Below are 25,652 nucleotides of genomic sequence, written 5' to 3'. Positions count from 1 at the left end.
CGGTTAGATGGACCTAATCCAATGATGCAAAGATCCGGTCAAGGAAGTATGAGAGGAAGAGAGGTAGGAGGATAGGGGGAGAGAGAATAGTCGACGTAAGTATGCGGGTAAACTTACTATGTATGAATAGCAGATAAGTATTGAGGGAAGTATGAGATGCTGAGATGATTGATTGAGAGAGTAATAGATCAAAGTTGGAACTCAGAGAAGATATGGGAGGCGACTTGAGGGGATAATAAATATCTGATCGGTGTATAAGATGATGGGTGGGTGAATAATACTCATAGCTTAGAGGAGGAGGGGGGTGGGTGGTGGTGGAGGGTTCATTCCTTATGTATGAGAATGACGTTTTAGCCCTGCAGGAAGGAGAGGAGACTAAGGTAGAGACTACATACGGCAATCGCCGACAGTCATCCTTCGCACGCTTATCCCGGCCGCCCGCCGATCCTCAGGATTGGGTCTGGTATTAATGTACGGTAATTTACGTTTAATTACCGTCATGCGGCCGAAACGAATGCATCCACTTTTTCCACCTAGTCGGACTCGATCTGCATGGGCTGTCCGGGGGACTCGCTGGCCAGTCCGGCCTTAGGCAGTTCCCACCCCCAGTCGACCCAAACTTTTCCCATTTTTCTCAACGACTCGCGCGTTTTTTGACACTACTAACTTAGTACCTTAGTACCTTAGTACCTTAGTACCTTAGTTACTGAGTAGTTGCATTCAAGCCACAATTGACTGACAGTCTAAGACCATCTAACTAACCTACGCAGCGATTCGACTCAACCCGACTCAGGAGCTAGACCGGGTGACCGGATCCTCTTCGGGGAAGGGTAGAGTCCAGATCATACCAGAATCCACGCTCTAGTGAATGATTAACATTGAGTCAGGCTGCTAGTGCGATGACTCTCAGCCTGGAAGTGAAAAAAAAAAAAAAAAAAAAAAGACAAAGACAATCATGGAGGATTTTTCCACCCTCCTCTTCGGCTAGCGTAGGGAACAACAATGTGTCTGTTTCAATTTTTTTTTCTCTCTGCTTGCGCCTGATAATAGCAACCGAGGAGCACGCTAGGGCAACCAATCAACGCTCAAGTTGTCATGGCTAAGCCACACGCATTCCTCAGAGACAACAACCAACCCACCGAAAATGCCGTGGTCGATCCGATCTCGTGTATCTCTTTGAGCGGACCCTTACAGATGACATGTTCGACAGATGAAGATTACAGCGCATGTCAATGGGTGAAGATCCATGTCCTATCATCAGCGCCTTGCTTAGCTGGTTGCAGCCAGTAGATGCCCAAGGAAAGTCGATCTCCACTATGATCAGGTAGGTATTGACTCGCAATGGGGATTCCAAAAGAGCCACACCTTAGCTGCGCCACAAATGCTTGTGGCTAGTGTGTATTCCCGGTATTAGTCAATTTCTTCATTATTAGTAATATCACTAATAGGTGGTCTCTAGTTCTTTCAAGAGTCAACCGGAGTAAACTCGTAACTCCACGGAGACGGATTTGACCGGGGATACGATCTTGGTCATCAGGGCGCTTTTTCCAGTGAGCGCTACTGCATTCTCTTTCTGCTGCTAATGCATCATTTATAATGGCTGATGAGTATTCCACCCTGTTCGGTCTTTCGGTTTGAGTAGTTTTGAGTTCTGCAGGTCGGCGGAGACTCGGACGAAATACAGGCCGCAGCCGGTCAATAATGGCTTACTAACTGATTTGATGTTGCACAATACCACCAAGACCAGAATGTTACCCCGGCCTCGGGTCTTCTCGCCCTGCCTGCGCTAGTTGCCTGATTCTTGCGGCATCTCTGAGCCGAACCTGCACTTTCTCGGCCGGTGCAATGCAAGTCGGGCTATGCAACTAGAACTTCATCTGTCCTATGCGTGATCAGGTCAGCTGATAACTTCTTGGGGGTGGGTTTTTTTTTCTTTTGTCTTTTCGTCCATTGTCTGATAGTATCACCTGTAACTGCTTACCGTGGTTCTATCGAGATGCTAGTCTTACTGAGGTGGTCACAATGAATCAGATCTCCTATATCGGCCCTTCGGAGATAAGCCACAGTCCCAATGGGTCACCCTCAGTCCCTTTCCAAGTTCTACATTCTACATATGAGTCATGAATGGGATTCATCGCAAACAGAATCATGTATCACTACCAGGGACGTCGTACGATTATAAATACAATTCTTTACAACGAGATATAGTCTGGAGATATGATGTTACTGGAGCTCGTCATGTGCGTCAAGGTGTGAGGTGACATGACATGATGTGGCGCATGGGTTAGCTGTTCCTGACTCAAAAACAACTTCAATGGCTTTCTCAATCCGCAACATTCACATGCCTTTTGGGATCAATCGATAAGCAAAAAAGGCAAAACAGGGAAGTGGACACGTCTCGTGTTTTTGGTGGTCTGCATCTCACTATTCAACCTATTTTGGCTGCTCCAGCTCGTGGCAGCCCCATAGACCTCCATGCGAGAGACAAGACATCACTCCACACTGTAGGACATAAGACACAAGCCTTGCTTTGTGATTCGTGCACTGCTGCAAGCCGCTACGATTTAAGAGTCAAAGCCGTCCGGGCCCCACTCATGCTCGAAGCACGTCCAATGCTGCTGCTGCTGTTGCTGGCTGTCAGAGAGCTAGCTTCCTGCTTGTCAAGATCTCCCATCCCCCCGGGGCACGGAGCCAGCCATTCGACCCACCGCGTGCTGCTTGCTCCGTACCGAGACAGCTGAACTGCGGTGGCAAACACACGCCGTCCCAATGCGAGCACCGGTATATCCTCATAAGAAAGCCATTCATCGAGCAGGGAAACCCGTCTGCCTGGGGGCTCAGCCCTCTATTGCGCATTACATACCCCCCAGTACCGCCGCGTAATCCCCTCGTAAAAGCCTGCAGGCAGGCTTTCCAGGAAGGGGAAGAATCCCGATCGTATTGGATACTACGAGTATTCTACTAAGTACTAAGGTATCTAGCCCTGGCTGGATAGTGCACAGTGCTGGTCTGGGCGATGGGGGAAAGGGTGATGGGACCCGGCGGGTCTGGAGAACGGGTACCAGTGGTGGGCGGTACATACCACCGGGTCTTGCTCTCTCTTTCTCTCTGGGGAAAAGAGAGCCCGTGAGTAAGTAGTGTAGCTACAGTAGTTAGTGTAGGTCCGGTAGATGGTCCAACTTAGCGGCCGCAAGCCACATAACCCAGCTGAGCCCTTTCCTCCCCTCCCCTCCCCCGAGTTCGGGACTTTGCACGAGAGTCTAAAAGCTGATATCAAAAAAGTATAAATCAGAATGAGCCCACGTTGCCGGACAGATGAGCCGAAAAGGCAAAGCAAAAGTCAAAAATCCCAGAGCACCGGATAAGTTCCCATGCGCGTGCGCATTTGTTTTGCGACAGCGACAAGAAAACTCAAACTGCATGGAAGAGAATAAAAAACTCAGAACTACAAAACAGTAACAGTACAAACCGGAAATTTCATCAAGGAGAGCATGTATGCCCCTGGAGGGACTATGTTAAAGAAAAATTCTCATTGGTGCGGAATTATCATAAGAGTCAGCACCTTATACTCATCGGGTTGGCAAACTCTTCCCTTTCACACTCCCCCCCTGCCTGCCACATGTTCCTTTGTCCTGTTTCGACATTAGTGCGCGCACCCAGTAGGGCGAACGAACACTACACTAATGCAGAGAAGCAGAGATTTTTTCCTTCCATCATCCCTCCCCCAATTCCTCGCATCCCTGCAGCAATGGGTGTAGAACGACAGATATGATTGGTCATGCGGCCAGACACAGCCACAGCCACCGATGAAATGGCAGCTTATCCGTGGGGCCTCGGTAGGGTAGGGGGGGAGGGATGGTGCCGATCTCCGCGGTAAGGAAAAAGGATTCGCTGCCTTTCTCAAACGGATTGTCCCTAAAAGTGGATTCCAATGACCCATGATGAATAATGCATTACCTGGCCCGGGGTTGCGGCAGCCTGAGGTGTAAGTTTTGGGCCTAACGGACCACCGTACGCCGTACTACCCGTACACGCAACCCTACCCTACCAAGCCTCCGAATCCGAGGAAGGGCTTCGGCTCATACAGGCGGTTTTTTTTCCATCCTCCATCCCAAAACAGGACTAGTGGGCAGTCGGCCCCTCCGGCGCGCGCTTAGAGTTTTTCTGGTGTCTTTCTAGAATCCTGCTAAAATTGGGCCACGATGGCTGAATCGGGGTCCGTGCAGCTGAAAAAATAATTTCCTGCTGCAGTGGTGTGGTCTGCCCTTCCCCCCCCCATGAGTGCTGTCGCAGCAATCTCGCCAGTCCATTGGCTGGCTGCTCGGCCCAGACGGAGGAAAACCGTTTTGTATCTTGCATCGCCTATCACAGGTATAGATCAAACGAGCTACTGAGTACTCATACCTCCGAGGAACTTTTCCCTCAGCCAGCTAGCGACATGAGAAGGGAAAGAAAAAAATTTTCTTCGTTAGCTCCAAGGAGATCCTTCAGCTGCCATCGCAGCAGAAAGCAGGATCTAAGCCCCTCTCTGTCTACCACGATGGTTTTTCCTAGCATCGAATCATCATTATGCGATGCTGAGAAACTTTTCGTCGGATAGTCGCGGTTCCCTATTCTATGTCTCCGATAACAGGTAGAAGTGTATAGTTTTTGGGAGTACGAGGCAGTCTGCTCGTCAATACTTCATCCCGCGGATCCAGATAACCTGGGAGATAGTTTCCCTACGATGGTAGTTGTCCTTCCGCGAGCCAGTGTTTCTATCAAAGTCAATCGGTGGTCTCACGTAGTCGTTGGGTCATCATCGGCCCGGCAGATCAAGCACAAGACCCAGGCTCCTGGGAGTCCTGGCGGGCACAGTCCGTGGCTCCCCCCATCTTCGGCATCACGGCACGCGCTTCCTTGCCGATGTAGAGGGTTGCACAGAACTATTGCACTGGCCCCCATCCCCACATATGTTTTTTTCCGATATGTTGTACAATATACACAAGGGAAAACATATTGGCATCTAGATCTATCTCACCTGAGAGGCTGAGCAATCTGTCGCTCGCAGACTACTACCACTACTAGCGTAGTGTAGCTGATCTTGCGTTGTATATTGAGTAACTCATGGGGGCGGAGACGTTCTCGACCGACCATCCGACCGACCGACCGGCCGATCGATCTCGAAGATGCTAGTCTCCTCCAACCTAGTAAGTACCAGGTTAACAACTGCAGTCAATGTCTTTCGATAGTCCATCCCTACCCAACGAGACGGGAAAGAATGTCTCAGGTGACACGACAAACAATGTCAGATATGATCCAGATTCCACTCAAATGTTTCTGATACCGATCACGATACCTCAACAATAAACTGAATCAGGTCTCGTAATACCTCGTAACCATGAGACAAAAATAGGGTGCAACGGAAGATTGTCCCCGATGGAGGGAGACTTTACCCCGCCAATTGTTCTATCTCTGTATACTGTGCCTGCCTATGCTAATGTCTCACAACGATCGCAATCAGATAAAGTGTGTCTGTGGTGGTGGTCTTGGTGGTGGCGTTTGATAAACTTGTCATACTAGACCTACAGCGTACGGTATATCAAGGCTAAATCCAACGTTCCATCCAACCATCCCGAGCATTTATGTCGAGTAAGTGTTCTACGGAGTAGATATCAGCAAGCCCGACCGGTCTTGCCATTCTCACTCAGCTTTCTTCTTCGAGACCCGAACGCAGACCTCAACCGTATAACGTTAGCACACATAACATACATTTTAGTACATACCACCCACTTACTCATGTACAGTAAGTACATACTCACTCACGAGACCCTCCTCAACAAAAAAACCACACAAATCTAGACCACCACCCCATACCATGCGAACAAGGAAGTGCGCAGCACATCACCCACCTGAATTCTCCGCGCAGGAATCAGAAAATCAGATCATGCATCTAATCTACCGAGTGAAAGGGTCTGGACTCGAACCCATTCTCCCGACCGGTTCGCGGTCGCGGTCTAGATTCTTGGGGCCACGAACGGACGGACGGACCCTCTTCAAACTCCAAACATCTAGACCTTTTCAACTCCCTGTAAGACTGTAGGTATGTTGGTCGGTTAGCAAAGAAAACTCGCACGCAATCTATTTTCACAAGGATGATCTAAAATTTCTCCACGGAGTAAGAAATCCGTAATAGGATGTTGTTTTTCTGTTCGCTTAGAAAAGAAGGACTGGTCGTCTGATCGTGACCCCTCGACACTACTTAGTACCTACAGAAAGTGATGGTACCGATTACGAGGCCGTAACTTAACTTACCGCGTACTTACCCAATGGATGGGTGACTATTAATAGTAATACAGTACGTGCAGTACGTATATGTTTTTCCACTACGGAGCAACTTACTACAGTATCTATCTACCCGATACTTCTTTTTACTCATGTAAATGGACATTGTCATTGCCATGCTGCGCGGATTGTCTCAAACATGATGGGTCTTCGTTACTCACGAGTAATTAGTTCGAAATTGAGGATACTTGAACGTAGCAAGGACACGTGTCGCAGATATTGGTACAGCACTATCCCATCCAACTTCTTACCCCGCTTCCAGTTGTGGGTCGACGTGTCTCCTCTCTAACACTGAGGAGTGGACCATAGTACTGTACACTCTGTATCACGCTAAGTCCAACCAACTTAGTCACGTTATATGTCTCGTGACCATCGTGAGAAGCGTAGGTGTCAACGTGACTCATGGCCTTGTCTGTTCTACTCGATACCATCGGGGGGCAGGTGGGCTAGTGTGGAAAAGATGGGCGCAGCAAGTTCCAAGGTAAAGAAACACAATAGTCCGCAGTGCGCTTGTTTAGCGTTGACCGACCAGTGGTCAAGAAGAGAAGAATGGCCAAGGACCATGTGACAGACTGGAATTGGTCATTGATCTATATTACTGTCATCTAGAGATAATCAAAACTGTATCTGTTTTGGTATAAACCCCATCCCCGAACAAACAATGCAGGCTTTTACTTTCGAGTGAGATCCGTCCATCCCAATATATCCATCCTCGCAAGATGCACCAGATCTACGGGGATAAGCGACGGCTTGTCGCCCCCCCTTCCCAGTAGTTCGGAACTAAGATAGAGTGCTTCATGCAGAATCGGCGCTGGGCGATCCAATCACGGCTTCCTGTCATAAAGTGTCAGCCACAATGTACCTTTGATTTCAGCTCCGATGGCATTGTGATTAGAACATACCCTTGCATTTTGGTAGAGTGGCGAGATACCGGTCCAGTGTTGGAACTAAGCACGCAAATTAAGTCAGCCACATGACAAACAACTGAAAACAGGGATCCCTTGGGGTCAATCATACCTGGTACCAGCCTTGGCCAACAAGAACCTCCAGGCCGGGGACTGTGTGCCAACCGGCGTCGGACGCCAGCTGCATCAGGGTCGTCACAGAAGGCTTGTAGGCCATCTCGAGGAGCACCCGGGGAACCTTCTCCACCGACTTGGCGATGTCGGCATCAGCCTCTTGAGCACGTGTAAACATGTGGCATAGGATCTCGCGCATGCCAGTGTCGATGGGCTTGTCGGCGGGGATAGTGCCAATGGCCACCTTGGGGATCGTGTCTAGCGACTCGGCAGACTCCACAATGCGAATGTTGTAGCTAGTGGGGAAGGTGGACACCATGGTTTCGAGCTTGGCCGGAGACCGTCCGACAATGTAGATGGGGGAGAAGCCCATGTTGTGAAGGGCGTAGATGGCCGCCCGAGCCGTACCTCCACCACCGATGACCACGGCACTAGCATCTCCGTTGGAGCCGTACACACCAGCGTTGCGAAGGGACAGCGTCATCCCCTGCCAATCCGTATTGTAACCGATCAAACGAGTTGGCTTGTCTTGACCAGCGGAGACGGGCACAATAGTGTTCACTGCGCCGATGATCTCGGCGTCAGAGGAAATCTCGTCCAGCAATGGCATAATGTCCAGCTTCAGAGGGATCGTGACTGAGGCACCTCCGAAATCAGGAGAGCGGATGAAATCCTTGACGTCCTCAGCGTTGGACGTCTCCAGACGACCATACTCGTAAGGGAGACCTGTCTGGGCAAAAAGCGTATTGTGAAGAGCCGGAGATCGAGACTGAGAGATTGGAGTTCCAAAGAGTGCGAACTTCTTAGGTTTGAGCTCACCCATCAGGGATAGCCCTTTGCGGATTTCGGTCGCAGAGAGCTGGCCCGGAGCAGCCTTGAATGGGAGACTGGGGTGAGACACCGGAGTCATGAAACCGTTCAAGATACGGCTGAGTTGTCCATTGTCACCCATGTTGATGGCAATCACAGGAACATCATGTGCCTCTGCAGCCCACTGCTTGAATTTTCTCAAAGCAGTGTTGTCGTCAAGGGTCTTGGCAACACCAACAAGCTTGATCACGTCGCCGTACTCGAGCGCGCGGTTGTAGTACTTCATCCAGGACATGTTGCCCCATGCAAGCTCTCCCTTGGGGTCGTGGTGAGAGGCAATGATCTTGGAATAGCCCTTCGATTCCGTGACCGAGCGGAGCAAATCATCGGGGAAAGCGATCTCCAGGTCTACGAACTCGGTACCAGACCGGATCGCAAGACGGTAGAGCTCTCTCGCCTCATCATAGGCGTTATCGGGGAAGCGACCACCTTGACTCTGGGTACGGATAGTGAAAATCAAAGGAAGTGAGGTCTGACTACGGAGGAACGACATCTGCTCGGCCACATAGTCGACTGAGGGAATCTCGTCATCCGAGGCCGGGTCCTTCAGCAGATCAACACGTAATTCTACTGCATCAGAGCCGACGCAGACTTCTTTCAGGATATCGCTCGCCGATCGCAGATCAGGAAGAGTGAGAGAGACAAAGAATGAGTGCTCTTTACGCTTAATGATATCGAGACTGTCAATCTCCCCGGTAACGGTCTTCAAGAAACGTCTGAAATCTTCAGATGCCCGAGCGAGACCTCCAGTGCTCGCCGTCTGACTGAAGTACTGCAAGTTGCTGCACTCCTGGAACCAGGGCTTGCGACGCAACCACACACCCATCATATCTTCAACATAGGCCGGGCGGGTACGATCGATTTGAAGGAAGTCCATAACCTGCTTGATGTCACGCAGAATGAGCAGGACATTGCCCTTGGTCTTGTGGTAGTCAGTAAGCAACTTCCTAGCCTCTGGAATCTCGACAATGCCACCACCGCACGCGAACACGTATCCGGTCGCGCGTTCTTTCAGGGTGCGCTGCAGAAGATTGAGCTCGGCGTCTCTGAAGCCCTGCCAGCCGCGTTGCTTGATAAGCTCGGGAATTGTCATGCCTTCCGTCTTCTCAAGCTCGGTATCCAGATCCACGAAGGGTCGCTTCAAAGTCTTCGCAACCCACTGTCCACTGGTAGTCTTACCAGCACCACGCATGCCGATGATGAAAACAGATGCGCTGGACTTTTCGGCTTGCGTGAGAGCCAAGACCTCTTCTTCCTTGAGCTCTTTACCCTCAAGCTTAACACCGAACAACTGCTTCAAGGCATCCCACCAGCCGGGCCAGGTCTTGCCAACGCACTCACGCTCCAGGATCAGAGTCGACTGAGGCGTCACAAGAGAAAGGACACTGAAACTGTAAGCCACACGGTGGTCGTCATAACAGAAGATACCACCAGCAGGCTGGCGGAGAGTCGAACGGTCAATACCATCGATTTCAAGTCCATCATCATGCTCACGACAGACGACACCGAACTTGGCAAGTTCATCCTTCATGGCCTTGATGCGGTTGCATTCCTTCACACGTTGGTTTGCGATACCGTAGATGCGAGTGGTGTGGTTCGATCCCTCACCACGAGCAACGGCTGCCAGCACTGATGCTCCGAGGAACGCATCAGTCATGGGCTCCATGTCCACATTAGGCAACGGACGCAGAGCACCACCGGGAGCACCCGTGACAGTAGTCGAGGTATCAGTTTGCACAACAGTACAGCCCATCGGGCGCAAAACTTCCACTGCGAAGCGGGCGTCACCCTGTAGGGACTTCGAACCAATGTTGGGAACAGTACAGGTGGTGCCAGTCAGGGCAGCAATGGCCAGAGGGTAGGTAGCAGAGCTAGCATCACTCTCCACCACATACTCATCAGGGTTAACATAACGTCCCTGAGGGATGTGGTAGGTGTGTTCCTCAGTGGTGGACTTCTGGACGTCAATGCCGAAGGATCTCATCATCGCCGTGGTCATATCAATGTAAGGCTGCGAGATGGGCTTTCCGCCCACCAGCTTAAGGGTAACCGGCTCCTTGGCGTAAGGAGCGCACATAAGCAACGAAGACACATATTGCGATGAAACCTTGGCAGCAAGGTTGATTCTGCCTCCAGCGAATCCACCAGAGGCGGCAATCTTAAGAGGGAGACTGCCCTTGCTCTCCACGTATTCAACGGACGCACCGTTGGCGGTCAACGCATCAACCAAGTCGCCGATAGGTCTCTGCTTCATGCGGTTGTTACCCGTAAGAATGTTGTAGTCAACATCGCCAGGCGTAGCAAGGGTAGCGGCCGTAGTGAGGAAGCGCGAAGCCGTTCCCGCATTACCAAGGTAAAGCGGCGTAGAGGTCGCTTGGAGATCACCTCCCTTGCCGTTCACCACAAGAACCTCACCCTCCTCCTCCCAGGAGAAGGTACAAGCTCCCAGTCGCTCCAACGCGTTCAACATGACTTCAGTGTCGTCCGAGTGGAGCAGGTTCTTGATGCGACAGGTACCCGAACCGAGAGCAGCCAGGATCAATGCTCGGTTCGAGATACTCTTCGAGCCTGGGGGAGTACAGACAACATTTGAAGCTGGTGCGACACCGGGGTACACCTCGATACTCGGGGCGAGAACGACGCTGATGTCCTCGTTCGGAACAACGCTAGCCTTGGGCTCGTATGTGCGCCCGATCGCAGACAAAAGAACGACCTTCTTCTTGGGACCATCATTCTTCTTATCCAGGGCCATGTTGAAGAGGAGCTGCTCAACGGAGCAGTGCTTTCCAGCAGTAAGCTTCCGGATGCGCGCATCCTTCAGAGACGTAGGCAATCCGTAGGCGGTAAGGCACTTGACAATACGAGCGACCGCAACACCCTTCAAGATGCCAAGATGGCGGGCCAATTCGGCCTCCTTGACCATACCAATGGCGACACACTCACCGTGGAGGACCTGAGGGGTCAGGATAGCCTCGATGGCATGACCAATAGAGTGACCCCAGTTCAACAGATTGCGGAGACCACCCTCACGCTCGTCAGCGGACACGACATAGGCCTTGTGACGAGCAGACGCCAGAATACGAGCCTTCATGATTTCTTCGATTCCCTGGAAGCGACGCTGGCCAGGTTTGACCTCCTGACGAACAGCAGACAGAATCACTTCTGCGTTGGCTTCCAGCGCAGTGAATTCTTCCTCACTCGAGATTGCTGCCGTCTTGATCACTTCCGCCATGCCATTGATGAACTCGCGGACAGGGAGGGTCTCCAGAAATTCGAGGTCAATGTAGATCCTGGTCGGTTGCCAGATCGTGCCAATCAAGTTCTTTCCCAGCGGTGTATCGATCGCAGTCTTCCCACCGATGGAGGAATCCACCATGGCGAGCAACGTCGTGGGTACTTGTACATAACGGACCCCGCGCATGTAGGTGGAAGCGACAAATCCAGTCAGGTCTCCAATGACACCTCCGCCAAGAGCAATGACTACTGTATCCCGGCCACATGGTGGGCTCTGGCTCAACATCCAGTCCTCGATGGCGGCTTTCGTCTGTCTGGATTTGGACACTTCACCGGGGGCGACCTGGTAGATCAACAGACGCGGGGAGGGAGTAACGGTAGCAGCGACAGCATCGAAAGCTTTTTGAAACTCTGGAGTGTAGATAGAACCAATATTCGTATCTGTGATGAGAACATAGGTGGTGGAGGAGCAATTGCTGACCAGGTCTTGCGCGACATAGTTGCGCCAGAGGCCAAAGTCAGCAATGATGCTCTCCTGACCGAGAATGCTGATTTTCGTAGGTTCGGGCATTTTGAGGACTGTTGGGCATAGAAGTCAATGTGAATTCGAGAGAACAGACTGTATTTGTGCTCAATTCATGCTGTGGAAATAGAATTGCAAATGCCCCTCAGGCGCAGGTCCGACGCGGACTTCACCGATGGCGACTTTTCTCGTGGGCGAGAAGGTAAGATGCGATCGGTAAGACGAGAAATAGAGGCGCTTGAGCCGGATGAGTTGAGACGAAGGAGCAGCGAGAGGATAGAAGAGAAGGAAATAAAAATCGAGAAAAAAAAGACTTTAATCGTACGTACCTCTCGAGCCCAATGACTCCGGCAAAGCGGACAAATTCCCCTCGGCGGCGGGGCTCGGCGGAGAGAGACCGAAGAAGGCGGGATGGAGGGGATGGAAGAGACAGCGGACACAAGAGAATGGAAAAGATAAGATGGAAGAATTGGAGAGAAGAAGGAAAGGGAACTTCTACCGAGAAACTGGAAGGAATAATAAGGAACTGGAATGAGGAGAAGGGGGAAGTCTGCAGCTCCACCCCATCCAGACACGGTAGAAATGAATGACTGACTGACTGACTGACTCACAGTGGTGCACTGTGGTGTGTGCCATACACTTACCTCTATTATTACACAGAGAAAAGGAAAGAAAAAGGTGACCGCCTCCGATGTCGTCCTGCCGCTGTCCTGCCGTCGTCCCTACCGGACACTAAAACTACGTACCGGTAGTCAATCTAGTCTAGTGCAGCTCCAATAATGCCTTGGCTTTCATCCCACTACAGCATTCTCTGGCTGCACTACACTCAACTCATCCTTTGGCCCAAATGCTCATTGTCCGCACGCACTGACTGTGTGCTGTACTACTCGTACTGTACAAACCCCCGAACCCCCACAATTCAGCTGAACGCAAGCTGGTTGCCTTTCACAGCTGCCGTAAGTGGGTATGAGTTTCGAACTACGATCGTCAACCAGATGAGCTCAAGCCGATCGGGTCCTAGAGTGGAGAGAATCTTAGCCCAGAATTGCTCGGATCTGCATCATTGTTCGTTTGTCCCGGTTTCTAACCACAGAGTAAATTCATGATAAGAGGTCACCAGCTGAATGTTTGTCCCTTTCAACGCCTGTCCCAAGTGCCCCAGTTCTTTCAATCCCATCATAGTTCTTATTCCGCATAGTTGCAACCGCAACAGGAACGGTTCATGCAAATGGAGAAAACCGCAACCAAACAACAACAAAAAAAAGAAAAAAAAACCAAACAAAACCCCCACACCAAGGGTCTTACATAGCATAAATTAGATCAGGTACGATCGGCACCTGAGACACAAACCCGAGCGGATCTGACCATGGCCGTGAAACACTAATAGCGACCGTATCCACCACCAGAGCCTCGCGAAGAGTAATGGTCCCGGCCTTGATACCCTCCCCGGCCATACCCACCATTACCACCGCCGCCGCCATGTCTACCCTGGTACTGATTACCAGAGTTGTTACCATAGGACCCTTGCTGATAGTAACCCTGCTGGCTTCGTCCGTAATAATCATAGTTATTCCCGGGCGCGTTCTGGTGCTGCTGGCCCGAGTAGTGCCCGCCCCGGTGGTAAGAGCCACCACGGGGAGGAGGGGGCGGGCCTCGAGAATAGCCTCCATGTCCTGAGCCAGGAGGAGCCCAGCCGGAAGACATGCCCATCGGCGCACTAGAACTGCCAGGGGGCGCGAATTTAGGGTCAAGGTGTGCTGCAAACGGGTTCGGGCGGTCGCTATCGTTTCGGTTGCTGGCATAGTTCATACGACCGCCTCTGCCATTGCGGAAAGGTGCACCACCAAATGATCGACCCGAATGCTGAGCTCTGGATTTGACGGCCTGGATGTCCCCATTGTCAAGTGCCGGTTGCGGGAGCTTAACACCTCGAAGAAGCATAGACTTGTGAATGTTCTTTGACTTGGGAATTTCGTAATTGACACTAAAAATCGTCAGATCAGTACATTTAACGACACCAGGATTGATATACTGGTTAGAAGTGAAGATGGTACTCACGTTAGAGATCGATCCTGCTCGAGAGACGGCATGCCATATTCCTCAAGGGACGACACCAGCGAGCTGTGTGGGATATATGTCTCGTTGCGCTCAACCTCGCCGGCCAGTCCTTCACTTGCCCGCATGTTGAGTTTGTACTTGGAGGCGCCCTGCTTCTTCGAATAGAAGTTGGCAACGAGGTCTTGGTATACAGGATGACTGTCAGCTATCATCAGTACTTCCTGACCAGGGGTGTTTCTAGCTTTCTCATCATCCGACAACAAAGGATATTTTTTGGCCATGGCATCCAGCAACCGCTTTTCATCGATAAACGGCAGCAAGACAACACCCTGCCAAGCGAATTTCTTGCCGTTCAAGTCAAGAGGGAAGTCTTCCGGGTAGAAGTCGATGATTTCACTCTCGGGATCGCTCATCAGCGGGTGGAAGACCTCAGGAATGGCATGATTAGATGAAGCTGGCAGCACACCCATCAGTTGCTCGAAAGGTTTGAAGGGCGTTCCCTTCTCAAACGACAACTCCATTTCACCAATGTCCACGAAATCGGCCGCAAAGGGTGCGTAGTGATATGGGTAATACCACGTCCATGAAGGACATCCTTGGAAATAATACAGAAGGACCCAGGCCAAGCCTTCAGCATACGCCCGCGCAACCTTGTGACGGAACTCCTTGTCTTGCGGATCGACCCCGAACTTTTGCTCATAGTATCGATCAGCATATCCCTCCTCCCAGAGACGAACATTGTCCGGGGGCATCTCATCGTCCTTGGGTGTGTTCGGGGAGCCCTTGCTTGGAGTCGCCGCAGCATCTGCTTCGGCCTTTCTCTTACCAAGTACCGAAGGTGAGGTTTGATCCTGATCCATCTTGTCGTCTGCTGCTTCAGAATCCCCCGGTGTAGACTCCTCGGTCTCGTTCGAAGCCGATCCCTCCTGCGAGCCTTGCATCGTCTTGCTCTTGAGTATAGCGGCGGCGCTCTTGTTGGCCATATTAGCCTTATACACTGCTCCACGGTTGACCACCATGCTGTGAGTCAATTCCCTCGCCTCCCGCGTCAGTTCTCCGCGAGCAGGTGTGATCAGCTCCACTCCACTTGGAGGTGCTGCGTCTGCGCTACCGCGGGCTCGGTTCGGAGTGGGTGATTCGTGAGTGTCATAGCTAGGGGAGCCTCTTCGCTGTCTTTTCGCCTGCTCTTCGCGACGCGCCTGGTCTTCCTGCTTGCGCCTCTTCTCGTTTGCAAGCTTCCTCTCTTCAGCTTGTCTACGACGGCGGAAAATAGCATCTTCCTGCTTCGCCAGTCCTTGAAGAATAAGCTGAGCTCTTTTCAGGTCGACATGCCCATCCTGGGTCAAATATCCGCCCATGACGGGGATATTGTCGCGCCAGATTGCGATTAGCGTGTCGATGCCATTTTCGCGAATGTCTAATGATGGTAAGTGAGGAAGGAAGTCATTTCCTACGAAGAAACACATGAAGACCCAATCATCCAAGGCACGCTCCAAGTCGAAGGGAAAAGGCTGCTGCGGAACATACAGCTCGGCAGCAAGATACTCTCGTAGAATACCAACATTGAGCCAAATGAATGGTTTGAGGGAGGATCCTTTCTGCTTCTCATCAAACTCTCCACTCTTCTCCTTTGCCTGCCCTCTGCATTCGTCCGCTTTATGGCCGGGCTGACCGCACAGGCGACATGTCCGTGGCTTGGACTCCTGAAAAAACACATCCTCGCGCAGAACTCGGAAATAAGGCTCATGAGTAGCAAGACCCAGCATAATCAAGTCTGCATCCAGACCGTAAATGACGTGGCGAGTGTTAGGATCATGCTCGGGATCCGCCCGCTGAGACCGGACGAACTCCATGATCTTGTGTTCTCCTTCACCTGGCACAGTCGCATCGGAGATAATGATTTTGAGCTATTATGATTAGCGGATCCGCACTCAAGCGAATAAAGAAACCTGACTCATACCTTCTCCCAAGCCGGGTCGGTGTTGAGCTTGTAAGCAATCCAGTAGCGCAAAGCGGCAGCAAGAATATCCATGAAAGGAGTTCCGGGTGTGATGACATTGCTGTCCCAAGTCTTCTGGATGACTTGTTCCGAAAGATCCTCGTCCTGCTTGTTACCGTTCTGCTTCGCAAGCATCTTCCGGAACTCCTCCTTCTTCTCATCCGCCTCTCTGGCTTCTTGAGCCGAACGGAAACGACGTGCTCGTTGCTGGTTCATTTTCGCTCGGGGCGCGACTCCATCTGAATTGCGATAAGTGTTAACACGAGGCCGACTTTCGCTGTAATATCAAGGTGATCGCGTTCCACTTACCGACAGCGATCATGAGAAGTTTTCTGGGCCGGACCATGTTGACCACCCTATCGGTATACTTGAAGATCTCGACCATCATCTCCTGTTCATTCGCCGGAGGAGGCTTTCCTTCGGGATGAGTACAGGGATGGACGATACCGTTCATGTCCAGATACAGGTTGTCCATTTCATCGCCATTTGGATTGGGGCGCGTGGTATCAACCGGGACCTCTTCGCCGTTGACTTCATAGGGAGTTTCCTCGATGACAGGAGAGATGATCTTTGGGTACTTGTTGGATAACCATCGGAAAAGCGCTGGGACACCCATGGCGGCTGTTGTATATCAAACAAAAAGGTAGAAAAGTTCACAAACGAGATATGTAGTTTTAAATTGTTTCGCGGATGCGCTGCATCGGCTGTCTCGAGGCCTCAGATCGGCAAAAGTAACTGGGGATTCGTGTTGGGGACAAGGTCCGCGGTCGCGCGAGATTATGTTTCAGCGACAATTCCCACTTCACCCAGCCTGAGCCAGCAAGACAAAGAAATGGGGCCGGTGAAAGGAGTGCGAAAGACGACGACGGCAAAGGTCTTTGAAAGTCTCTGCGACAGTCAGCCGTTGACTTTTGAAAGAACCGGGGAGCCGGCGCTTCTTTTGTCGCGGTTCCGGATGCTTAGCGCGAGCCCTTGGCTTCGGGTCATTCCTATCATCCTATGCAGCGTCGCCGCCGCCGCCGCCGCCTCCGCCTCTGGGTTAGGCTAGTTTAAACTTAGCTGTCGGGACTAGTCCAGCTGCAGCTCCATAACTAACGGAGAGAACAACTCAGCCGATCGAGGACTCCAACGCTATCAATCTCTTTTACACTCAGACCCTCAAGACCACTCAATGCTTCTACACTTCTACGCCCACGGCCGGCGGTGACCATGAAATTACGAGTTATCGATTGCGATGTTCCGAATCCTCGAATCGCAGGCTCCGGCCAAACAAACGGCTACGGACACCATTAATACTCTCAGTAGTCGACTCCAGAGTGCCACTTTGTTGGAAGATCGAAGAGCAGCCATTCAAGGACTCAGAAGCTTTTCAAAAACTTACCCAGCCTCTGTTGCTTCGGGCGCACTGCGACCGTTGATCAGTTGTTTGAGAAATGACCGCGAGGATGTGGACACAATTAAGGTGGTCCTGGAGACCTTGTTGATGCTGTTCACTCCCGACGAGAATAGTGTTGGTCTTCTTCTCTCTGACAGCCCTGATTAACTAAAGGCTCTAACATAGTCTTGATCCAGCCCGAAGCGTCCGACGAAATCGCTCTCTGGTTGTCAGATGAATTCACCCAGGTTCGGTGTTCGCTACGTGTTCCGTAAGGCATTGCTGACTGGGCGGAAGCGACAAGACAATATCACCGCGCTCCTCGATCTGCTAGATACACGCGACTTCTACTCTCGCCTCTATTCCTTGCAATTGATGTTTCAAATTTCTAGTGCGCGGCCGGAAAGGACACAGGAGTGTATTCTGACTGCGCCTCTGGGTATCCCGAGACTCGTCAGCGCATTGGGAGATTCTCGTGAACCGGTGCGCAATGGTACGCTCCCTGCAAAATCGAGAAATTTTCATGTATTCCCGTGCTAATGCATAGTTGCTATCCTTAGAGGCGTTGCTTCTTCTCATCGCGCTCACGCCAGCATCGGAGGAATTCCAGAAACTTGTTGCCTTCGAGAATGCCTTCGATCTTATATTCTCCCTTATAGACGCTGAAGGCGCATTGACTCATGGGTCGGAAGTCGTTGAAGATTGCCTCTCTTTACTGGCCAATCTTCTACGGCTCAACATCTCGAACCAGTCATACTTCCGTGAAACGGGTTGTGTCAAGCGACTAGCGAAGCTTCTTGCCGACGCAAATCAAGACCAGGAGCCCGAGGACCAGACACTGCAATGGACCTTCGCTTACCGTGATAAGAACATCTGGGGACTGTTGGTCATTATCCAGCTTTTCCTTGTAAAGGGAGGAGTCAACACTCCTGCAAACCAGATGGCTTTCTGGAATCATGGCGTTATGGAGCAAGTGTTAAGCACAGCTTTCGGTCAAAGATTCAATGTCAACGTGACGGCTAAGGTTGGATCTCTTCAATTTCCATTGCCTTCAGCACGATGCTTACTTTCCTAGGCGCTTGCAACATGCGCAGACCTTATCCGTGCAAACAAACCACTACAGGAAAGATTCGGTGATGTGGAGGTAGTCTGGGGCCCACAACCGGCCAATAATGTTGCTGGTAATGGCACCACGGAGGTCAAGCAGACTCAGCCGATCAATGTGATCGAAGCATTGCTCAAGCTGACACTAGAGCCTGCACCTATTTCGCTCCTAGACGCACGTCTAGCTGCCTGTGAGTGTGTAAAGGCATTCTTTGCGAACCATTCTGGAATCCGCGTCCATGTATTGGGACGGGCGATTCAAGGCCATGTCAGCGGCGAAGACCAGATCCCGAACATCCTATCCGTTCTACTCACCCCACCAGAGTCTCGTGGCAACGCTGATCCTTATCAAACCTGGATGGCGGCTGTACTCATGTATCAGTTGCTTTGGGAGAACGCCGAAGCAAAGGAAATCGCTATGGGAGTGACCGAGGGTGATGCTGAACAAGGCGAAGAAGTGATCACCTGTATTCAGACTATAGTGGGCAACCTGATCACCGGTTTGCAGCGCGCCGACGATGAGCGTATCACCCTTGGGTATTTGATGTTGCTTTGTGGTTGGCTATATGAGGAGCCAGATGCCGTGAATGATTTTCTGGGCGAGGGCAGCAGCATTCAGAGTTTACTCCAGGAGGTCAAACATCGTGGGGTCTCCAATGTGCTTGTGCCTGGCCTCTGCACTATCCTACTGGGAATTATATATGAATTCTCCTCCAAAGACTCGCCTATACCTCGCAAGACATTGCACAAGTTGATTCTCGATCAATTGGGGAGAGAACAATACATTGACCGGATCACCCGGTTTAGAGAAGCTCCCTTGGTACGTGACTTCGAGGTCCTACCACAAACAGTTGGAGCACAATCCGATGGCGGGCTGCCGGAGATTTATTTTGATCGGGCCTTCATCGAATTCTTGAAGGACAATTTCAGTCGTTTGACTCGTGCAATCGACCGAGAGCCCGAACTGGAGATATCCATCATCACCAACGGAGTCGAAAGAGGTGTATCACGTGAGCTAGTTGATACTCTTCGAGCGGAAATTGAAGAGAAAGGCAATGTAGTACAGAAGCTGGAAGAGGATCTGCTTGCTTTGCAGTCAAAGTTTGAGCAAGAGCAAGCAGAACACCGAAAGACTCGAGATTCTACTGCTGTAGAGTCCACCAAGTTACAGCAAGTTACCGAATCGCTCAAAAGAAGCCACGAAAAGGATATCGCGGCGTTGAAGGAGCAGCAGAAGCGCGACCAAAACGAGCTCTCAAGGAAGCATGAGGAGCAGATTCGAGCTTGTGAAAAACGCCTTAAGGAAACTGCAGCTGATTACGAAAGGCAGCTCTATCACGCCAAGAAGCATTATGACGGCGAGGCAGCTGATCTACGGAAGCATATCCGGTCTCTGGAAACCGACCTTGCTCGAGTTCGAGATCAGCACGTAGGCGAAATTGCCAAATTGAAGGCAACGATTCAGAAATTGAGTTCCGAGGCCGAAAAGATCAAGGGACAGCATGTGGCTGAGGTTCTGGACCTCAACAGCACAATCCAATCTCTGCAAGCGGGACTCGAGTCCAGCAAAGAACAACACACGGCTGAAGTGTCTGAGTTACAAAAGACAGCCAGCAAACTTCAGTCCGAGCTCGAGTCGAATAAGCAAAAGCATGCATCGGAGTTGTCTGACCTGAACAAGACAATTGAAGACCTGCGGTCTCAGCTAGAAGCTAGCAAAGACAAGCACGCAGAATTGTCAGCGCAGAGCGAGACGATTAGTACTCTCCAGTCCGAAATCGACGCACAGAAAGGAAAACACGCCGAGGAGCTATCTTCTTTGAAAAAGACGATCAATGACCTTCAATCCGCAATGCAAACCAGCGAAGAGAAGCATGCGGCAGAGTTGTCCGCTCAGAACTCGACTTCAACTACGCTCCAATCTGAACTTGATGCGCAGAAGGCCAAGCATGCCGAGATCTTGTCTGACTTGAACAAAACGATTGATGATCTACGATCCAAGCACGATGCGGATAAAGAGAAACATACAAAATCACTGTCTGAGCTGCAAAAAACGATTGACGATCTTCAATCCAAGCTCGATGCGGATAAAGAGAAGCATGCAAGCTCAGTGTCCGAGCTGCAGAAAACAATTGAGGACCTCCAGTCGGGCAGCGGTGCGAACACTGAGAAGCACGCGCATGAAGTGTCCGGCCTCAATGACACAATTCAGACTCTGAAGTCGGATATTGACAAGATCAAGCAGCAACACAAGGCCGAAATTGCCGAGCATGAGACCACCAAGCAAGGGTTACAGTCTGAGTTGAAGTCGACCATAGAAAAATCTACGCAAGATCTGCAATCCGTGCGCCATGACAGCTCAAACAAACACGCTGCGCTAGAAAAGAGGATTGAGAAGGCGGAGAGCGAGGTCGAGCAGGCTAAAGCAGAAGCTCAGAAGACGGCAGCAGCCCTGGAAGCTGTACGAAAAGAGCTTGAGAAGGCCCGATCTGAGGCCAGCGAGAAGGAAGAAGCACGCCAGGCGGCACAGTCCGAACTAGAAGATCTTCTCATTGTCTTTGGGGATCTCGAAGCGAAGAGAAACCAGGACAAGGTGAGTCACCCCTTTACCCTTTTACCCAAACTCTGACGTGCATGTAAGTGACTCATTGATTTCTCCAGCAACGCCTGAAGGATCTCGGACAAGAAGTATCTGAAGCGGAAGATGAGGATGAAGATGAAGAAGAGGAAGAAGAAGAGGATGATGAAGAGGATGAGTAGGTTGCAGCGTCGAGAAAGCTGGACTATGCATCAGCCCTCACTGTCGTTGGATGATAGACAAAATAAGATCCCGTAGATATCCATGATCAATTATGGTCCAGCTGGTTCAGGGTCCATGTGTGGGAGAGCTAGACGTATGTGGATAATAATAAGTATTGTGGCTACCTACTAGGAACCTTGAGTCGTGGCGCGCCTCATTCCGGCGGCAGGCGGGGCACGCACTAGGTTGGTTCCTTTGTGCAGCTTGGCTAAAATTCCAACCGCGGGGTGACTCACGACTTTATCGTGCGCACGACTCTATTTCTACCCCGCGGCCATCCACTCTCTGCGCAGATCGTATCGATTGCAGCCTCCCCCCCCCTCCCTTTTTCGACGACCGCACTCACCTGCTCGTCATGTCCATTGATTTTCCTCGTGAAGAGGAGGCCATCCTCAAGAGGTGGAGGGAGATCAACGCTTTCCGGAGACAGGTCGAGCTCTCCGAGGGCCGCGAGCCTTACACCTTCTACGATGGCCCTCCATTTGCGACTGGTCTTCCTCACTACGGTCACTTGCTCGCCTCGACCATCAAGGATATCATCCCCCGTTATTGGTCTATGAAGGGTCACTATGTCGAGCGTCGGTTTGGCTGGGATACCCACGGTGTTCCCATCGAGTATGAGATTGACAAGAAGCTGGGAATGTCGGGTCTGGAGGCCGTTCAAAAGATTGGAATCGAGAAATACAACGAGGAGTGCCGAGCCATTGTCATGAGATTCGCCTCGGAATGGCGGGAGACTATCGAGCGACTAGGTCGCTGGATTGACTTCGACAATGACTACAAGGTAGGTCTCTGCGCTATATTGGTTTCATGTCTTCGTGTCGCCTGAACACCCCTTCATTCCAAAGTATCATTCAGCTTCAAGAGTGTTTTCTAATCAAGTATCATAGACCATGAATGCTAGCTTCATGGAGTCTATCTGGTGGGTGTTCAAGCAGCTGTTCGACAAGGGTCTTGTCTACCGCGGCTACCGTGTTATGCCTTACTCGACTGCCCTCAACACCCCCCTCAGTAACTTTGAGGCCCAACAGAACTACAAGGATGTTCAGGATCCCGCCGTTGTGGTCACATTCCCCCTCGTGAACGACCCTGAGACTGCCCTCCTTGCCTGGACGACCACGCCGTGGACTCTTCCTTCCAACATCGCTCTCGCAGTCAACCCCAACTTCGAATACATCAAGATCCTTGACGAAGCCTCCGGAAAGCACTACGTCCTCCTCGAATCCCTGCTCCGTACACTGTACAAGGACCCTAAGAAGGCCAAATTCAAGATTGTCGACCGTTTCAAGGGTGAACACATGAAGGACTGGAAGTACCAGCCTCTCTTCGACTACTTCTACGAAGAATTCAAGGAATTCGGCTTCCGTGTCTTGACCGCCGAGTATGTCACTGCCGAGGATGGTACTGGTATCGTTCACCAAGCTCCCGCTTTTGGTGAGGACGATTACAAGGTTTCCGTGGAACATGGTGTCATCAGTGAAGATCGCAGCCCTCCCAACCCTGTCGATGAAACTGGTTGCTACACCGCCGAGGTTAAGGATTTCGAAGGGCAGCATGTCAAGGCCGCTGATAGGGCTATCATCAAGCACCTGAAAGCAGCCGGTCGCTTGATCGTTGACAGCCAGATCACTCACAGTTACCCCTTCTGCTGGCGCTCCGATACTCCCTTGATCTACAGAGCCGTGCCTGCATGGTTTGTCAAGATCGGCCCTATCATCCCACAGATGCTTCAGGGTATCGAGGAATCCCACTGGGTGCCTAGTTTCGTGAAGGAACGCCGATTCTCTAGCTGGATTCAGAATGCCCGTGACTGGAACATCTCCCGCAATCGCTTCTGGGGTACTCCCCTTCCGCTGTGGGTCAGCGAGGACTTCAAGGAAGTCGTTGCGGTTGGTAGCGTCGAAGAGTTGAAGCAGCTTAGCGGCTACGAGGGAGAGCTCACCGATCTTCACCGTGATAAGGTTGACCACATCACTATTCCAAGCAAGCAGGGCAAGGGTGTCCTTCGCCGTGTGAGCGAAGTGTTTGACTGCTGGTTCGAGTCAGGTAGCATGCCCTACGCTTCTCAACACTACCCCTTCGAGAACAAGGACCAATTCGAGAAGAGCTTCCCTGGTGATTTCATTGCGGAAGGTCTGGACCAAACCCGTGGTTGGTTCTACACTCTCACGGTGTTGGGAACTCACCTCTTCGGTAAGCTTCCCTTCAAGAACTGTGTCGTCAATGGTATTGTTCTTGCGGAAGATGGAAAGAAGATGTCGAAGCGTCTGAAGAACTACCCTGATCCGGCCCTGGTCATGGACAAATATGGTTCGGACGCCCTGAGATTGTATTTGATCAACTCTCCCGTCGTGCGAGCAGAGCCCCTTCGGTTCAAGGAATCCGGTGTCAAGGAGATTGTCGCCAAGGTTCTTCTTCCCTTGTGGAACAGTTATAAGTTCTTCGAGGGACAAGCTGCTCTCTTCAAGAAGACCCAGGGCTTCGACTACGTATTCGACCCCAAGGCGGAAGCTACCAACACCAATGTCATGGATCGCTGGATCCTGGCCAGCTGTCAGAGTCTTCTCAAGTTCGTGAACGAAGAGATGGCAGGATACCGTTTGTACACTGTGGTCCCTCGTCTGCTTGGCTTGATTGATAACACCACCAACTGGTACATCCGCTTCAACCGTAGACGTTTGAAGGGTGAGAACGGTGTTGACGACACCCAGCACGCCCTGAACACCCTGTTCGAGGTCTTGTACACTCTGGTCAGGGGGTTGGCTCCTTTCACCCCTTTCCTCACCGACACTATCTACTTGAAGCTCCTGCCCCACATTCCCGAGGCGCTCCGGGCTGAGGATAGCCGTAGTGTCCACTTCCTCCCCTTCCCTGAGGTGCGCGAGGAGCTTTTCGACGAGGTCGTTGAGAGAAGAGTCGGCCGGATGCAGAAGGTCATCGAAATGGCCCGTACCTCCCGTGAACGACGCAACATCGGTCTGAAGACTCCTTTGAAAACGCTTGTCGTCATCCACCAGGACGAGCAGTACCTTGAAGATGTCAGGTCTCTGCAGAGCTACATTCTGGAAGAACTGAACGTTCTTGAGCTTGTTCTTTCTTCTGATGAGGCCAAATACAATGTTCAGTACAGTGTTTCGGCTGACTGGCCCACCCTCGGCAAGAAGTTGAAGAAGGACGTCCAGAAGGTCAAGAAGGCATTGCCCTCGCTGACCAGTGAAGACGTCAAGAAGTTCGTCGCTGAAAAGAAGATGCTCGTGGATGGCATTGAGCTTATCGAGGGCGATCTTGTTGTGAAGAAGGGTCTAAAGGAGGATTCCTCGTCGGTTAACATGGAATCGAATACCGATAATGAGCTCGTGACCATCCTTGATGCGAACTTGTACCCCGACCTGGCTGAGCAAGGATTGGGCCGTGAGATTATCAACCGCCTGCAGCGTCTCCGCAAGAAGGCCGGACTGGTGCCCACCGACGACGTGAAGATGGAGTACGTGGTTCTGTCCGACCCTGAAGATATTGGTATCAACAAGGCGTTTGAGACGCAGGCCAAGGCTATCGAAAAGGTTGTGCGCAGACCGCTTGAGCGCCACGAGCTTGTTGACGGCAAGCTGCCAAGTGGCGATGAGCCTCAGATGATCATTCAGGAAGAACAAGAAGTCCAGAAGGCCACCTTCTTGTTGCGGTTGCTGAAGCTGTAGAAACTTTTGGCCAAATTAAGATGTGCAACGACAACAGTTAGATTCATACAATTCCCAGTGGTTGTTTTTTCCCCCGTTATGAGATAAAATGAGTTCTTCGCTATCCCAATTTGTTACACGAAAATTTTTGTCTTTTATCATTTAGACATAATGCATGCTCGGCCAGTCCAATACGCCTAGTAAACCCTCTGTTCTGCCGCCCAATACAGCTCAGTTAAATTAAACCTTCTTTGAGGCCGCCTGTAGCACACAAATCAGTCATCTATTCATCCGAGAATGTCGGTATTTCACTCTACCAGAAAACAGTCTTTGAGCTTCATAAATTCTTTGGCACACATGTCTTTGTGTACCGCATTGTAGTCAGCAACAACACATTTGCCATATGCAGCCGCCTAGGATCCAGTCACCAGTCAGTTGGGTGTACATGATGCCTGACGGGACAGTCGTGTGAGACAAGCAGGAGGGACGTGAGGGATACCTCTGCGGAGCATTTGGCCGTGGCCTTGGCAAACTTTTCGATAGGTCTTGTCCTTGTTGAAGGCATTTGCTTATTATTCTCTTACAGCCTGGCACTTGACAGAGGGCCTCAGTCAGTAAGTGATTGGCAGCATTATCGACGATGGCGACGACGCAGACAAAGGGACCCATATT

At 51.2% G+C, this 25,652-nt stretch overlaps 4 protein-coding genes across 4 annotated transcripts; 1 reads left to right on the top strand and 3 right to left on the bottom strand.

Moving 5' to 3' along the window:
* Window positions 1-6,895: 6,895 nt before the first annotated feature.
* BO66DRAFT_395291 (pentafunctional protein ARO1) lies at window positions 6,896-12,507 on the bottom strand. The gene is made up of 4 exons (XM_025648187.1): window positions 12,300-12,507; window positions 7,342-12,026; window positions 7,227-7,271; window positions 6,896-7,158 (listed from the first exon to the last, which is right to left on the bottom strand). The coding sequence occupies exons 2-4, from the start codon at window positions 12,016-12,018 to the stop codon at window positions 7,120-7,122; spliced, it is 4,761 nt and encodes a 1,586-aa protein (XP_025499420.1). The 5' UTR covers window positions 12,019-12,026; window positions 12,300-12,507; the 3' UTR covers window positions 6,896-7,119.
* A 495-nt stretch (window positions 12,508-13,002) lies between these two features.
* Window positions 13,003-13,999, bottom strand: rat1 (5'->3' exoribonculease Dhp1). The gene has a single exon (XM_025642563.1). The coding sequence runs from the start codon at window positions 13,909-13,911 to the stop codon at window positions 13,351-13,353; it is 561 nt and encodes a 186-aa protein (XP_025499419.1). The 5' UTR covers window positions 13,912-13,999; the 3' UTR covers window positions 13,003-13,350.
* Window positions 14,000-21,582: 7,583 nt separating this feature from the next.
* On the top strand, window positions 21,583-25,168 carry BO66DRAFT_395288 (isoleucine--tRNA ligase ILS1). Its single transcript, XM_025648186.1, has 2 exons — window positions 21,583-22,090; window positions 22,197-25,168. Exons 1-2 carry the CDS (start codon window positions 21,662-21,664, stop codon window positions 24,999-25,001), a joined length of 3,234 nt encoding a protein of 1,077 aa, XP_025499418.1. The 5' UTR covers window positions 21,583-21,661; the 3' UTR covers window positions 25,002-25,168.
* Window positions 25,000-25,584, bottom strand: BO66DRAFT_383091 (uncharacterized protein). Its single transcript, XM_025646040.1, has 3 exons — window positions 25,480-25,584; window positions 25,298-25,393; window positions 25,000-25,241 (listed from the first exon to the last, which is right to left on the bottom strand). The coding sequence occupies exons 1-3, from the start codon at window positions 25,543-25,545 to the stop codon at window positions 25,221-25,223; spliced, it is 183 nt and encodes a 60-aa protein (XP_025499417.1). The 5' UTR covers window positions 25,546-25,584; the 3' UTR covers window positions 25,000-25,220.
* Window positions 25,585-25,652: the final 68 nt, after the last annotated feature.

This window comes from Aspergillus aculeatinus, assembly GCF_003184765.1.
Source record: "Aspergillus aculeatinus CBS 121060 unplaced genomic scaffold BO66scaffold_61, whole genome shotgun sequence".
NCBI classification, from domain to species: domain Eukaryota; kingdom Fungi; phylum Ascomycota; class Eurotiomycetes; order Eurotiales; family Aspergillaceae; genus Aspergillus; species Aspergillus aculeatinus.
Note: the sequence above shows the minus strand (reverse complement) of the source record. Positions and strands in the feature narration are given on the sequence as shown.

What these genes read in the sequence shown, in the direction of transcription:
- BO66DRAFT_395291 (XM_025648187.1), bottom strand. Translation starts at nt 12,018, where the DNA reads ATGCCCGAACCTACGAAAATCAGCATTCTCGGTCAGGAGAGCATCATT. An exon ending in TTGGCCAAGGCTGGTACCAG is followed by an intron (nt 7,272 to 7,341) that starts GTATGATTGACC and finishes TTGCGTGCTTAG; the next exon opens with TTCCAACACTGGACCGGTAT. An exon ending in CACTCTACCAAAATGCAAGG is followed by an intron (nt 7,159 to 7,226) that starts GTATGTTCTAAT and finishes ACTTTATGACAG; the next exon opens with GAAGCCGTGATTGGATCGCC.
- rat1 (XM_025642563.1), bottom strand. Translation starts at nt 13,911, where the DNA reads ATGCTTCTTCGAGGTGTTAAGCTCCCGCAACCGGCACTTGACAATGGG.
- BO66DRAFT_395288 (XM_025648186.1), top strand. Translation starts at nt 21,662, where the DNA reads ATGTCCATTGATTTTCCTCGTGAAGAGGAGGCCATCCTCAAGAGGTGG. An exon ending in ACTTCGACAATGACTACAAG is followed by an intron (nt 22,091 to 22,196) that starts GTAGGTCTCTGC and finishes CAAGTATCATAG; the next exon opens with ACCATGAATGCTAGCTTCAT.
- BO66DRAFT_383091 (XM_025646040.1), bottom strand. Translation starts at nt 25,545, where the DNA reads ATGCCTTCAACAAGGACAAGACCTATCGAAAAGTTTGCCAAGGCCACG. An exon ending in CGGCCAAATGCTCCGCAGAG is followed by an intron (nt 25,394 to 25,479) that starts GTATCCCTCACG and finishes ACTGGATCCTAG; the next exon opens with GCGGCTGCATATGGCAAATG. An exon ending in AGCTCAAAGACTGTTTTCTG is followed by an intron (nt 25,242 to 25,297) that starts GTAGAGTGAAAT and finishes TGTGTGCTACAG; the next exon opens with GCGGCCTCAAAGAAGGTTTA.